This window comes from Salmo salar, chromosome 04 (genome assembly GCF_965601325.2).
Source record: "Salmo salar chromosome 04, fSalSal1, whole genome shotgun sequence".
Taxonomy (NCBI): Eukaryota; Metazoa; Chordata; class Actinopteri; order Salmoniformes; family Salmonidae; genus Salmo; species Salmo salar.
The window spans coordinates 35,589,350-35,604,039 of NC_138294.1; the positions used below are offsets into that span (position 1 = coordinate 35,589,350).

The 14,690-nt window shown below is 42.6% G+C and overlaps 1 protein-coding gene across 3 annotated transcripts in view; it reads left to right on the forward strand.

The window, feature by feature from the left end:
- The first annotated feature begins 1,116 nt into the window (after positions 1-1,116).
- LOC106602801 (TBC1 domain family member 2A) overlaps positions 1,117-14,690 on the forward strand; it is a 49,106-nt gene continuing 35,532 nt past the window's right edge. For 2 of the 3 annotated variants that reach the window (XR_006769590.2, XM_045716798.2), the window contains exons 1-9: positions 1,117-1,257; positions 1,618-1,943; positions 4,860-5,026; positions 5,490-5,620; positions 5,896-6,107; positions 6,350-6,718; positions 7,104-7,214; positions 9,012-9,181; positions 9,417-9,938. Coding sequence is in view for 2 of the 3 variants with exons in the window: in XM_045716798.2 (XP_045572754.1) it covers positions 1,632-1,943; positions 4,860-5,026; positions 5,490-5,620; positions 5,896-6,107; positions 6,350-6,718; positions 7,104-7,214; positions 9,012-9,181; positions 9,417-9,938 (1,994 nt within the window). In the remaining variant the exon portion in view is untranslated. The remainder of the gene's footprint in view (positions 1,258-1,617; positions 1,944-4,859; positions 5,027-5,489; positions 5,621-5,895; positions 6,108-6,349; positions 6,719-7,103; positions 7,215-9,011; positions 9,182-9,416; positions 9,939-14,690) is intronic. The other variant, XM_045716799.2, reaches the window with a different exon arrangement.

The window sequence follows — 14,690 nt, forward strand, 5'->3', positions numbered from 1 at the left end:
ACCCTTCCAGTGTGTTTTGGGTTACCAACCGGTCCTGGCACCATGGAACCAGAGTCAGACCGAGGCTCCTGCGGTGGAGGAGTGGGTGAAGCGCTCCAAGGAGACCTGGAGAGCCGTCCAGGAATCCCTGAAACAAGCCAGTGGATGGCAGAAGAGGAGCGCTGACCGCCACCGCAGTGAGGCCCCCGTGTTCGTACCGGGGGACAGGGTCTGGCTCTCGACCCGGAACCTGCCCCTCCGCTTGCCCTGCCGGAAGCTGGGGCCGCAGTGTGTAGGGCCCTTCAAAGTCCTGAGGAGGATAAACGAGGTGTGTTATAGGTTACAACTTCCTTCCTATTACCGTATTAACCCCTCGTTTCATGTGTCTCTCCTCAGGCTGGTGGTAGCAGGTCCCCTGCAGGAAGGTGAGGTGCCGGAGGTCCCTCCACCCCCCCTGGACATCGGGGGATCCCCGGCGTACACCATACGGGCCATTCTGGACTCGAGACGCCGGGTGAGTGGCCTGCAATACCTCGTGGACTGGGAGGGGTACGGCCCGGAGGAGAGGTGCTGGGTACCGGTGGGGGACGTAAATAAATAACACTACCCTGCATTCTCTGCCTCCTGCTCCTGACTCTGCACCCACTACACCCTAGCGTTACACTCTTCCTCTGAGCAATTGTATTAGTATAAAATAATATAATGTCCCCTTTTTTTGCATACAATATGAATAAATCATAAACTTGTTTTATTTATTGTATGAAGTTTTTTTATGCTCATCTTTATCAAGGGTGACAATAGTTATGGAACACACTGTATGTGCATCAGATGCAGTAGTATGCTTGCTTTGTCCACATTTGGGGTCAACTTGGTTTCCCCCCAGAAGTATGAGAAGATTTTTCAATGTCTAGTGCCAAAAATAATTGAGAAAGTATTTTACTTTATTTAATTAACCCTACTAGAAATGTACTTTTCACAGTAACAACATATTGGTAGTAGGTATATGGCAGTGATGGAATGGTGTGTATATATAGTAGCAACGTTTAGATTTGTACATGTGCACTACAGTTTCGTAACCTAAAACTCTGGATGCAACCTTTTAAAAATAACCTCACACCCTGTAGCTTCTTACAAGAGACTTGACTAGGAAGAGTTTCTATACACGAAGACTTCAGTTGGACTCCACTAGCAGTTTAAAAAAGGTTTTGGTAACCTTTGTCAAGTATGATACTGTATGTTTATTAACTGTGGAAGTGTTCATTTGTCTTCTTTGATCAAGTGAGTAGTAATGTATAAATTGTAACAAATTTGTACATTCCCTTATGTATTTTTGTGTTTAATTGAAGTTACTATTGAAAAGTTTCCTTCAGATCTAGGCACCTTTTGTGCATAGGGGCAGCTTAAACTTGAACAAATCTATGAAACTTGAACATTGATTGGACATCGGTGCCATTGTGCCGTTATTTTATTGTGTTACTTTTTAAAATGTATTACTTTGGTTTATTTAGTAAATATTGTCTTAACTCTTACTTTTCTTAAGGGCTTTGTAAGTAAGCATTTATTTCACGGTAAGGTCTACACCTGTTGTATTCCGCTCATGTGACAAATATCATTTGATTTGATTTGCGTTGGAGAAAGCAGGCAGAGATGGAATGAATGACATTGCCTTTCGAAACAAAGACGGGGACAGTTTTCCCACTGAGCCCAGAAAGCAGAGCCCAGTGGTATCTGCTGCCGCCACATTATGCGGGTATCTGGACAAGCTGAGCGGGCCACTGAAGGTCTGGAGGTCCCTCTGGTTCATATACGAGGAGAAGAAGTGTCAGCTGGTCTACTACAAGTGTGCCCAGGATATGAATCCACTGGGATGGATTGACCTGTCCAACGCCATACTGGGAGACCTACCGCAGGCAGACCAGGGGACCTTCTACATTCAAACACCTGAGCGCACCTTCACCCTCAAGGTAAACTTGCCCAAGCGCAACATGTGCTTTCAGAAAGTATTCATATATGACAATAGGAAAATTAAAAATAACTTACTCATGATCTACAGCAATCCTTTAAGTGGACCACAAAAAATATGAAATACTTAGGATGCTTAATAAGTTACAACAAACAAATATATAAATATAACTTTATTCCATTACTCAACAATATGAAAGCAGATCTAATTAAATGGAATAATCTTCCAATAAATCGTACAGATAGAATTAACCTCTTTAGAAGGGCCTGGCTGCCCAAGTTTTTGTAATCATCTCTCTCTCACTCTACCGAATCTGCTGTCTCGATGTCAAGGGTGTCGTAGGGTAAAGACCAAGACGCAGCGGGAAAATATATACTCATCTTCTTTTTATTAGGTGAAGAAGGGAAACACAAATGTATACAAAAACACAAACGAACTGGACAGTCTTGTCAGGCACACAGCTAAACAAGCACAATCTCCCACAAACTAACAGGTGAAAACAGGCGACCTAAGTATGACACTCAATCAGCAACAACGATGTACAGCTGTTCTTGATTGAGAGCCACACCAGGCCAACACAGAAATACAACACTAGACCAGCCCCCTAGAAATACAAAACAAGAACATACCCAACAACCCGGAATACCTAAATCAAACACCCCATCTTACATAAATACATATCTCATAAACCCGGATCCACTTAAATCAAATACCCTTTCTACATGGATACACCACTAAACCCAGAAACAATCTACACAAAATAACCCTCTATATAAACACATAACCAAAAACATGTACAACAAATACCCTCTGCCACGTCCTGACCAAACTACAATAACAAATAGGCCCTTTACTGGTCAGGACGTGACACTCAACCTGAATGCTCTGCTATGAAAAGCCAACTGACATTTACACCTTAGGTACTGACCTGTTGCACCCTCTACAACCACTGTGATTATATTTGACCCTGCTGGTCATTTATGAACATTTTGAAGTGTCACGGGCAGATAAATAACAGGAGGGATGAGTCAGGCGCAGGAGACTGAGGTCCGTTGAACAAAAACATATTTAATACTGCCAAGGGGCAAAATCCAAATACAAGGCAGGGTGCACAAAAGATAAACGATGAGAACAGCTCCACTCTCAAAGTCAGACGGGGCGCAGCCCGGCAACCCTAAGGCCTATACAACACGTAGCAAAAATAAACTACGTACATAAATTCTACCCCTACCACACGTAACATAACACAATCCCGCAAGAATCCTAACTAAACACAGACAAACTAAATACCCCACCACTAATGACAAACAAGAAACAGGTGCAACCTAAAACAGACATAACTAACAGACACTGAAACATAGATCGGTGGCAGCTAGTAGGCCGGCGACGACGACTGCCGAGCACCGCCCGACCGGGGAGAGGCGCCACCTTCTGTGGACGTTGTGACATGAAGAGCAATCTGGCCTTAATGAACATGTACTCGTATAAAAATAAAAAATAAATGTTTTTGTGGTTTTACTTTAGTGCCTTATTGCAAACAGGATGCATGTTTTAGAATATTTGTATTCTGTACAGGCTTCCTTCTTTTCACTTTGCCATTTAGGTTGGTATTGTGTATTACTACAATGTTGTTGATCCATCCTCAGTTTTCTCCTATCACAGCCATTAAACTCTGTAACTGTTTTAAAGTTACCATTGGCCTCATGGTGATATCCCTGAGCGTTTTCTTCCTCTACGGCAACTGAGTTTGGAAGGGTGCCTGTATCTTTGTGTGTATTGATGCACTACTGGGTATGTTGATACACTATCCAAAGTGTAATGCATAACTTCATCATGCTCAAAGGGATATTCAATGTCTGAGTTTTTTTTGTTTTACCCATGGCCTTCTTTGCGAGGCATTAGAAAACATCCCTGGTCTTTGTGGTTGAATCTGTGTTTGAAATCCACTGCTCGACTGAGGGACCTTACAGATAATTCTATGTGGTACAGAGATGAGGTAGTCATAAAAAAAAATGTTAAACACTATTATTGTACACAGAGTGAATCCATGCATCTTTTTATGTGACTTGTTAAGCACATTTGTTAAGCACATTTTTTACATTTTGAATTAGTTTGTAAACATTTCTAACAACATAATTCCACTTTGACATTATGGGGTATTGTGTGTATTTCCAGCAATACGGTGCATTAAAACTAAAAGCAGACATTTTTGTGAACGGTTTAATGTTGATTACAAAGAAATAACAACACAACAGGCTTTTGCACATTTCAATATATAGTGACATATAGACATACATAGAAATAAATAAGGAGTGTGCAAAGTCTGATGAAGTGCAGCTCAGCAGTCCCATGAAGTAGGTCTGGCGGAGTACAGTGTACAGTAAGTAGGGTTGTGGTTATGGCTGTTGGTGCTGAAATCTTAGACGAGTAGTGTTTCATCTGTGGGAAAGAGGGAAGTGCCTCGAAGATGTCTAAGGTCACAGCTGTCTACGTATGTACAACCAATGACAAGAAGAAAGTGGACACACCCACAACCTTCCTACCACCTTTCTATGAAATGCATAATTCAATGTCCTGACCAAGTTTAATGCAAATCACCCACAGCAGGACAAAGGAGTTAAATTTGCACCTTACATAGGCATCATTCCCCCAACCTCTTTAAAGTATACATTTTTCAATAGATTCTATACAGACACTGCAAAGAAGCATGCTCTGAAACAATAAAGAGAATCAAAGGACCTCAACTCCATTAAACCTTTAATGCTGTATTAGGCAGACATCCTGTGGTATACAGTTTTGTGGTTATTTGTGTTTTTTTCTCACTCCAAATGTGCTTAGAAAAGTTATTTATTTGAAAGTAAAATGTTGCCCTGAGGTCCTACTTCAGGTCATTCTCAAAACCTGTCTTGAATTTCAGGCTGTGAATTGCGAGTCTATGATATACTGGCTGAAGCAGCTCCAGTTGAAGAGGTGGCATCATGGGAACATTTCTGTAAAGCTGGGAATGGTCACCAGTCACCATGCACTACGACGATACACCACGCTGAGTGACGTCCTCCTCAGACACACTCCGACAGGAATTCCGTCAGTATACACAAATATGAACCCTTTTCATACATCTGCAAACACACACACACATTAAACAGAATTGGTCTTGGTTCACTCTAGAAATTTGACATAGCTTTTTAGATTGGGAGGAAATATCAGAATGTTGTATTTTATTAAGATCCCCATTAGCTGTTGCTAATGCAGCAGGGATCCACACAAAACATAAAACATGGCATAATACAGAACATTAATAGACTAGAACAGCTCATGGACAGAACTACATAAAAGTAATGATATCTACTCATTGATTCTTGAAGAATATAACTTAGAAATACCTAATGAGCAAAGTACAACTGTTTTACCCTATCATAAACCAAAATATTAGCTTGCTTTACTGTCATTTGAGTCTTTGTAAATAAATGTATAGTTTAAATGTTTTACATAAACAGAGTTAGTGTGTGCTTATTTACTGTATGTTTATGTCTATCTGTGGTTTTAGTAAGGAAAACTTACTCCGGAGCCGCTCCTCCCAGGAGCTCAGCCACAGCCTCAGCTGGGAGGAACTCTGGGACCCATTCCTGCCACTCAAAAACATCCAGGCCCCTCCATATTTTGACCAGGACAAATCCCGTAGGTCTCTCCTAGAACACCTGATCCACCTTTTTGGATGTTCACGGATATGAAAGGGCTGGATAGTTGAAAGCAATATGACAGAGGCTTCATTGAGCGCAAGACTGAGTAATGGCTGTCTTGCTGCCATCAACCCAGTCCTTTTAGACCTGTGAATGCTGAGTGGTTGGTGCCTGTGGGAAAGATTGTCACTATTATATAACCACCAATGCCACCTTTGTAATTAACAGTGACTTTTTAAAGTAATTGAAAACCATTTTTTTCTCTTTGCACAGCTCCAAAAACAAATATTGAGCCCTCTGGGCCAGCAACACAGTGGGTCCAGGAGATAGAGGCACCAAAGAAACGCCAGAGCTCCCTAAGCAGTGAGGGCTCCTCTTCTACCCCCGCAGACAAGACCTCTAGTCCACAGCAGGAAGAGCCTGCAGACACCGCCCATCTTCAACAGGAAGTGCTCAGTCTGACAGGCCAGGTCAAGGCCCAGAAGGTGAGGTCTGGAATAACATAACGACTCAGTCCTGTAATATTTCTGTATCAGTAAAAAAAGCTAAACTCAGCTATAAATCGAAAGTGTCTATATAGCCCTATATTTCTCTGAGGTCCATGTCAAACATTTTACACAAGATCATGTTAATTAGACAACTGTGGACACATTGTACTATAGCGACCACCTGCTGGGTGTCACGTCTAAGCCTGTCCCTGTAATCTCTGATGTCACTTACTTTTTAGGATCTAGTATCCCTGTTGCAGAAGGCCCTGGAGTTGGCCCAGCAGGAGAAATTGACTCCTGCAGTAGAGTCCCTGAGGTCGGAGTGTGAATGGAAGAGTTCCAACTCACAACCATGGAATCAAGGCGAGTGCAACACAGATCATTCGTATGGCCTGCAGGTTGCGCCACTGCTGCGGCACGACTGTGTGGCTGAATCTCAGGATCACCTCCGGCTACTGGCTGAGAGGAACCAGGCTGAGAGAGAGTTGGTCCTCCATCTGTCCCAACAAGTGGCTGAGAGTTTGGCCGACCCCCAGCGAAGCCTCGTCCGCGGTTGGACTGTCCTTGAAACGCAGGAGCAGCTGAGACAGGAGATTAGGAATCTTAAGGTGGGGAAGGTTTCAATGGCTTAGTGGACTAGCGAGCTAGAGCATGGGGCTGTAAGTCACTTTAGTTGAAGGCTTCCACTTAAATGATCAGTATCGGGAGGATCAAGATGGACATCACTTAGTAGAATGAAGCCCGTATTCAATCAAACCTGCCGTTGCAACGTTTATGCAGCATCAAAGAACTATTGCAAGCACACACACACACTCACTAACTCACATTCTGGAAGATGGAGGGGAGTCTCTGCTGTTTTTTCAGTTGTGAAATAGTTCCTACAACAATAACAGTATATCAAACAATAATTCAGGAGCAACCTCTGTAAACTTGAAATACACTTTATAAATGTACTGAAGGCATTAAGTTAAAATGCTCTCTCCCCTCCCCAAGGACAACATTGAGGCCTACAAGACTCAGAATACTTACTTGAATGCAGAGATCTACAAGCTAACCAAAGTATGGAGGCAGAGTACAGAACAAGAGAAGTGCTTGATGATAAAGGTACCTGCTGCTGCATGACATTTACAAGACCTGACTTTGATGTTGCATTGTAGATTGTGTAGTATTATTTTGTGGCTTTTATTGAGGCACTTTGCTTTTACTGGTATTTCCAGCATGATTCACTAGGTTTGCTGCAGGTAGAAAATCCAAAGAAATGTTCTTTATTTGATGCAAGCCATTTCCAATGAATCAATTAATCAATGTCTGGTTGTGTGTGTCTTTGGTGGGGGATCACCTAAAAGCGAATTTATACTTGATCCGGAATTGTGGTCCGAGGCTCCGTATTGAGAGTGTGATGCAATTGCGGAACCTCTGGAGGCATGCAGAGGCTAAATTGAGCTCGGTACAACATTGCTGTGTGCCTCCCAAATTTTGTAACAATGCGGAGGGCTTTGATTAGCTCCGCATTGACATGATTGATTGACGGTAGGTCCTGTATAAACACACACTCTTCCTTTTTAACGGCTCTGCTCAGAAGCACTGTGCTGCTCCGTGAAGCGCAAGAGGTATGAATGTCCTGACTTCTGCAAAGACTGTATCACAGTAAATGCTGCACAGCCAATGCAGACATCAGCTTGACCCTGCAGCGTCTTTAAGCCAGGGGAGGTGTAGGCAGAGACGGAAGAGGAAGCGATTAGACCAGACCCAGCTGCTATTGCATTGTCGTCACTAGTTACCACAGCCACAAAGTCATAAACCCTGCCTATTTCTACAATTTCTCTTCTTAAAATCGGATTATATACCTAACCCTAACCACACTGCTAACCTTATGCCTTAACCTTAAATTATGACTAAACATTTTTGTTTTCATGAATATATACAATATTGCCAATTTTGACTTTGCGGCTGTGGTAACTAGTGGAAAACCCTATTGCACTGGTGTCTATGGGAGACAAACCCAGTTAAGTAGACTGGAACTTTGCCTGGGGACCAGACGGTGAATTTCTAAATACTTACTCTGCCAATTGTCAATGGTGTTGGTCCTTCAGCTGCTCGTCATTTGAGAAAAAAATTCCACAGGAAAGTAATTGTTTACCCAACTTTTTACATCACCGTACTGAAGTTAACATTTCACCTGACACATGCGCAAAACTATGTAAACACCTGCAAGACTTTGGTTAGTATGCATGGTTCGCATGTATACTAACATGTACCTTCAGTAATGAGCAAAGCACATATTGATTGCCACTCACATAGACCTGCGTTTTGAAGTTGGTTTAATAATAATTTCCTGGGGATATTTTGTCTCAAGTTTCTACCAACACCACGGACAACCGGCAAAGTTTACATTTTATTTTATTCAACATTCGTGACAGACAAGAAACGTTTAGGATTTTTCTATGTAAATGTGTGTGGCGTTGTCTACATAATTTGAAGCGGAACTGGCATTTTTTTCCAATGGTAAACAGCCTGAGTGAACTTCATTTATCTTCGGTGTAGGTCTGCTAATCATAATCGCACTAAGCGTATTTGGCATTGAATACTATGTGTAGATCAGTGATTCTACCCCCCCCCCCCCCCCCCCCCCACCCCCCCACCCCCCACCAAACACACACGCACAACCAGACATTGATTGATTGAATCCTAGGATTTTTTACATGCAGCAAACCTAGTGGATCATGCTGGAAATAATGGTAAAAGCATTGTCTCCAAAAAATCCCCAAAAGCATGGCTTTTTTTGAGACATTAAGTACTGTATGAATTTGTAGTATGCTTAATTCCAGATGAGTAGCAGTGTACCTTGTAAATTGTTACATTCCTTCTCGCTCTTGTGCTTTGTGTATGTGTATGTGTCAGTGTGCCCATCTGGAGGCCAAGGTGTTCCGGATGGAGAGCAGGTCTTTGACAGTCCTCTTCAAGCTACAGGAAAGCAGAGGTTTGGAGAGACACAGGGAAGCCATAAAGACCCTGATCTCCGACACTCTTCGGGAGGGCGGGAGGGACATTCTGGAACTGAACCCTGTCAGGTGTGTGTGTGTGTGTGTGTGTGTGTGTGTGTGTGTGTGTGTGTGTGTAGCATTAATTGAAACATTTTCAGGTAAGTCAACCTCACTAAGGGTGTTCATTGTAATCACACTTATGATTCCTATTATTTCTTGTGAGTACTTGTTGGTAAAGTTACAGTAAGTGATGCTAATCATGAGAAAGACAAAGAACTTCCTAGCAGAGTTAATGAGCTGTCGTCATTTGTGTGTTGTGTAGGGAATATGATGAGTATGGGTTCAGAATCTCCACTGACATCCAAAGGGATGATATGAAGCTGCTGGCCAAACTGCAAGCATTAGGGATTCGTTCCCACGATCACCCACAACAAAAGAAGGACGGGGAAGAGGAGGGGGACAGCGAGCGTCTTTGGGGCCGCTGGGCACAGCACTTTGATGGCAGACGATCAGACAAGGCGGTGGCCTCTCAGAAGCTGAAGGGGCTTCTGAGAAAGGGCGTGCCGCACCACTACAGGCGCGGTGTGTGGCGCTGGATAGTGTGGAGCCGCACCCACTTCCTGAGAGAGCGCCACCCCCACTGGTACCAACAGATATGCCTTAGGAGCCAGGTTGCGTCGGCCCACCGGGTCTCGCGGCAGATCTGGTTGGACCTGGAGACCACTCTGAGGGGGAACCGCCACTTCTCCTTCCCCGCAAAGCATGCCGTCCGGCAGCTACACCGTATCCTCCTGGCCTTTTCTTGTCATAACCCGTCTGTCGGCTACTGCCAGGGCCTCAACAGGTACATTCACAGACTTTAAAAAAAATACCTATTTTATTTGTTGATATCTTCTGTAATACAGAAAAAATATAGAAACCTTCCATTGTTTAACTAACTTAGTGGAGTAAAACATTTATTTGGTTTGTAATATTTGTAAAACAATTGTACACTTCAGTACTGTGTCAGTAACTATACTAAACAAAAATATAAACGCTACATGCAGCAATCTCAAAGATTTTACTGAGTTCCATATGAGGAAATCTGTCAATTGAAATAAATTCATTAGGCTTAATCTATGGATTTCACATAACTGGGAAGACAGATATGCATCTGTTGGTCACAGAAGACTTTAAAAAAATGGGCCTAAGAATGGGCCTCAGGATCTCGTCACAGTACTTTTGTGCATTCAAATTGCCATTGATAAAATGCAATTGTGTTTGTTGTCCGTAGCTTAAGCCTGCCCATACCATAATCCCACCGCCACCATAGGGCACTCTGTTCACAACGTTGACATCAGCAAACTGCTTGCCCACACAACGCCATACACATGGTCTCCAGTTGAGGCCGGTTGGATGTATCAAATGAAATCACATTTTTTTTGGTCACATACACATGGTTAACAGATGTTAATGCGAGTGTAGCGAAATGCTTGTGCTTCTAGGTCCGACCATGCAGTAATATCTAACAAGTAATCTAACAGTTTCACAACAACTACCTTTTACACACAAGTGTAAAGTAATGAATAAGAATATGTACATATAAATACATGGATGAGCGATGGCCGAACGGCATAGGCAAGATGCAGTAAATGGTATAGAGTACAGTATATACATATGAGATGAGTAATGTAGGGTATGTAAACATTATATAAAGTCGCATTGTTTAAAGTGTTTAGTGATACATATATTACATCCATTTTTTTATTATTAAACTGGCTAGAGATTTGAGTCAGTATGTTGGCAGCAGCCACTCAATGTTAGTGATGGTTGTTTAACAGTCTGATGGCCTTGAGATAGAAGCTCTTTTTCAGTCTCTCGGTCCCAGCTTTGATGCACCTGTACTGACCTCGCCTTCTGGATGATAGCGGGGTGAACAGGCAGTGGCTCAGGTGGTTGTTGTCCTTGATGATCTTTTTGGCCTTCCTGTGACATCGGGTGGTGTAGGTGTCCTGGAGGGCAGGTAGTTTGCCCCAGGTGATGCGTTGTGCAGACCTCACCACCCTCTGGAGAGCCTTACGGTTGTGGGCGGAACAGTTGCCATACCAGGCAGTGATACAGCCCGACAGGATGCTCTCGATTGTGCATCTGTAAAAGTTTGTGAGTGTTTTTGGTGACAAGACACATTTCTTCAGCCTCCTGAGGTTGAAGAGGCGCTGTTGCGCCTTCTTCACCACGCTGTCTGTGGGGGTGGACCATTTCAGTTTGTCCGTGATGTACACGCCAAGGAACTTAAAACTTTCCACCTTCTCCACTACTGTCCCGTCGATGTGGAAAGGGGGGTGCCAAATTCTCTAAAATTCGTTGAAGATGGCTTATGGTAGAGAAATTAACATTCAATTCTCTGTCAATAGCATTGGTGGACACTCCTGCAGTCAACATGCCAATTGCACTCTCCCTCAAAACTTGAGACATCTGTGAGATTATGTTGTGTGACAAAACTGCACATTTTAGTGGCCTTTTATTGTCCCCAGCACAAGGTGCACCTGTGTAATGGTCATGCTGTTTAATCATCTTCTTGATATGCCACACCTGTCAGGTGGATAGATTACCTTGGTAAAGGAGAAATGCTCACTAACAGGGATGTAAACAAATGTCTGCACAACATTTTAGAGAAATACATTTTTGTGTATAAGGAACATTTCTGGAATCTTTCATTTCAGCTCATGAAACATGGGACCAACACTTTACATGTTGCGTTCATTATAGATTCACAGTGCCTTTGGAAAGTATTCAGACCACTTGACTTAAAGTTAAAGCCTTATTCTAAAATATATTAAAACATTTTTTTTTCAGCAATCTACACACAATACCCGATAATGACAAAGCCAAAACAGGTTTTTAGAAATGTTAAAAAACAGATACCTTATTTACATAAGTATTCAGACCCTTTGCTATGAGGTCAGGTATATCCTGTTTCCATTGATCATCCTTGAGATGTTTCTACAACTTGATTGGAGTCCACCTGTGGTAAATTCAATTGATTGGTCATGATTTGGAAAGGCACACACCTGTCTATATAAGGTCCCACAGTTGACATGAGGACAAAGGAATTGTCCGTAGAGCTCCAAGACAGGATTGTGTCAAGGCACAGATCTGGGGAAGGGTACCAAAACATTTCTGCAGCATTGGAGGTCTCCAAGAACACAGTGGCCTCCATCATTCTTAAATGGAAGAAGTTTGGAACCACCAAGTCTCTTTTCTGGAGCCGTCTGCCTGGTCAAACTGAGCAATCGGGGGAGAAGGGCCTTGGTCAGGGAAGGACCAAGAACCCGATGATCACTCTAACAGAGCTCCAGCATTCCTCTGTGGAGATGGGAGAACCTTCCAGAAGGACAACCATCTCTGCAGCACTCCACAAATCAGGCCTTTATAGTAGAGTGGCCACACTGAAGCCACACCTCAGTAAAAGGCACATGACAGCCCGCTTGGAGTTTGCCAAAAGGCACCTAAAGATATCAGACCATGAAAAACAAGATTATCTGGTCTGATGAAACCAAGATTGAACTCTTTGGCCTGAATGCCAAGCGTCATGTTTGGAGGAAACCTGGCACCATCCCTACGGTGAAGCATGGTGGTGGCATCATGCTGTGGGGATGTTTTTCAGTGGCAGGGACTGGGAAACTACTCCGGATCCAGGGAAATATGAACAGAGCAAAGTACAGAGATATCCTTGATGAAAACCAGCTCCAGAGTGCTCAGGACCTCGGACTGGGGCGAAGGTTCATCTTCCAACAGGACAACAACCCTAAGCACACAGCCAAAACAAAGTAAGAGTGGCTTCGGGACAAGTTTCTGAATGTCCTTGAGTGGCCCAGCCAGAGCCCGGGTTTGAACCCGATTGAACATCTCTGGAGAGACCTGAAAATAGCTGTTTAGCGACGCTCCCCATTCAACCTGACAGAACTTGAGATGATCTGCAGAGAAGAATGTGAGAAACTCCCCAAATCAGGTGTGCAAAGCTTGTAGCGTCATACCCAAGAAGACTCGAGGCTGTAATCACTGCCAAAGGAGCTTCAACAAAGTACTGAGTAAAGGGTCTGAATACTTATGTAAATGTGATATTTCAGTTTTTCATTTGTAATAAATTAGCAAAAATGTATATAAACCAGTTTTTGCTTTGTCATTATGGGGTATTGTGTGTACATTGATGGGGGGGGGGGGGGGGGGGGAACGATTTAATTCACTTTAGAATAAGGCTGTAACGTAACAAAATGTGGAGAAAGTCAAGGGGTCTGAATGCTTTCCAAATCCACTGTATTATAAAAATCTGCTTAAAGAAAATATGCGCATTTTCCCATCAGTTGTGTGTTTCGATCAAATGGACTTGTTGCGGATATAACTCAATGGGTGGTGACGTTCAATGTGTTTCCATCACATTTTCCATCACATAGTTTTGTCACAAACTGTTGCGTTGAATAGCAAATGTGCCTACTCTGGTCTTGGCATGTGCAGTCTAGCCAACAGCTTGCAGACACAGTGCGGGTAGGCTAGTCTACATGATGAGATTATGGATAAGAGCGAGAATATTTTTGTCAAACGGCAGTCAAGCATTGATCATCATGTCAGCAGAATAAGACCCTCAATATTTATCAGAATCATCACCATGCACTTTCACCACCCTGTGAAGTTCATCATACTGAAGTATCCTCACGTGACTCCAAGTTAACTTTGATATGATGGTTATCATATCAATATTTACGCATAAAGGCACTTCCAGTTCCAAAAAGATCCTACCATGTCAAACAAACAAATGATGTCTGTATTCAGAAAATTGTACCGTGATTTTAAAAAAAAATATTTGGCATGACTTTACTCCCATAAAAACTGTGGATGGAAACTTAATGTATGGGGTACAATTTTGGGTTTGTAATCACTTTGAGGAGGCATTGACTGTGTCCGAATACCCATACTTCCATCCTAAATAGTAGGCCTTTTGGGTATGCAACATTTAGAAAATCAAGTATAGTTTAAATGCCCAGATGTCATACTAATTTCGGCTAATTTCACACCGAAATCAACCAATACCTAGAAACAATGAAAATTGCGCATGATGCATTCTCAGTATGCGAAAATATAATGTTTTATAGTATGTGAATTTTTGAAAATCGAGAATGGCTCTTTATTTAGTTGAATTTGAAGCACACTTTTCCACAATGCATTGGAATAGATGGGCGGCAAGTGATAGGCCCTAGTTCTTTTCAAGGAAACAAACAACAAAACTAGTTTACTTCATTGGGAAGCGAAGCTTCTGCGGTGGTGTTCAAATGTTAGCTAAGTAGTTTCTGTCCTCCTTAAAATGATCACAAGTATTTTATTGTAAGCTACATCTTTGAAATCAGAAGTATTTTTACCCAAAGTGGATTTCTGTTTTCTCATTGAAAAGTGTTTCTTGTTGTCTTGGCCTTCATCAGAGCTTTTAAACAAAATACTGAACATCTTTCGATTTGTGAGTGTGTCGGCACCGGGACTCGGGATGTGGCTGCATTGTTGATGTCATGTTAGCCATGCCTTTTGATTTGAACATATGGATTGTTCTAGTTTTGTAAGCTACCTA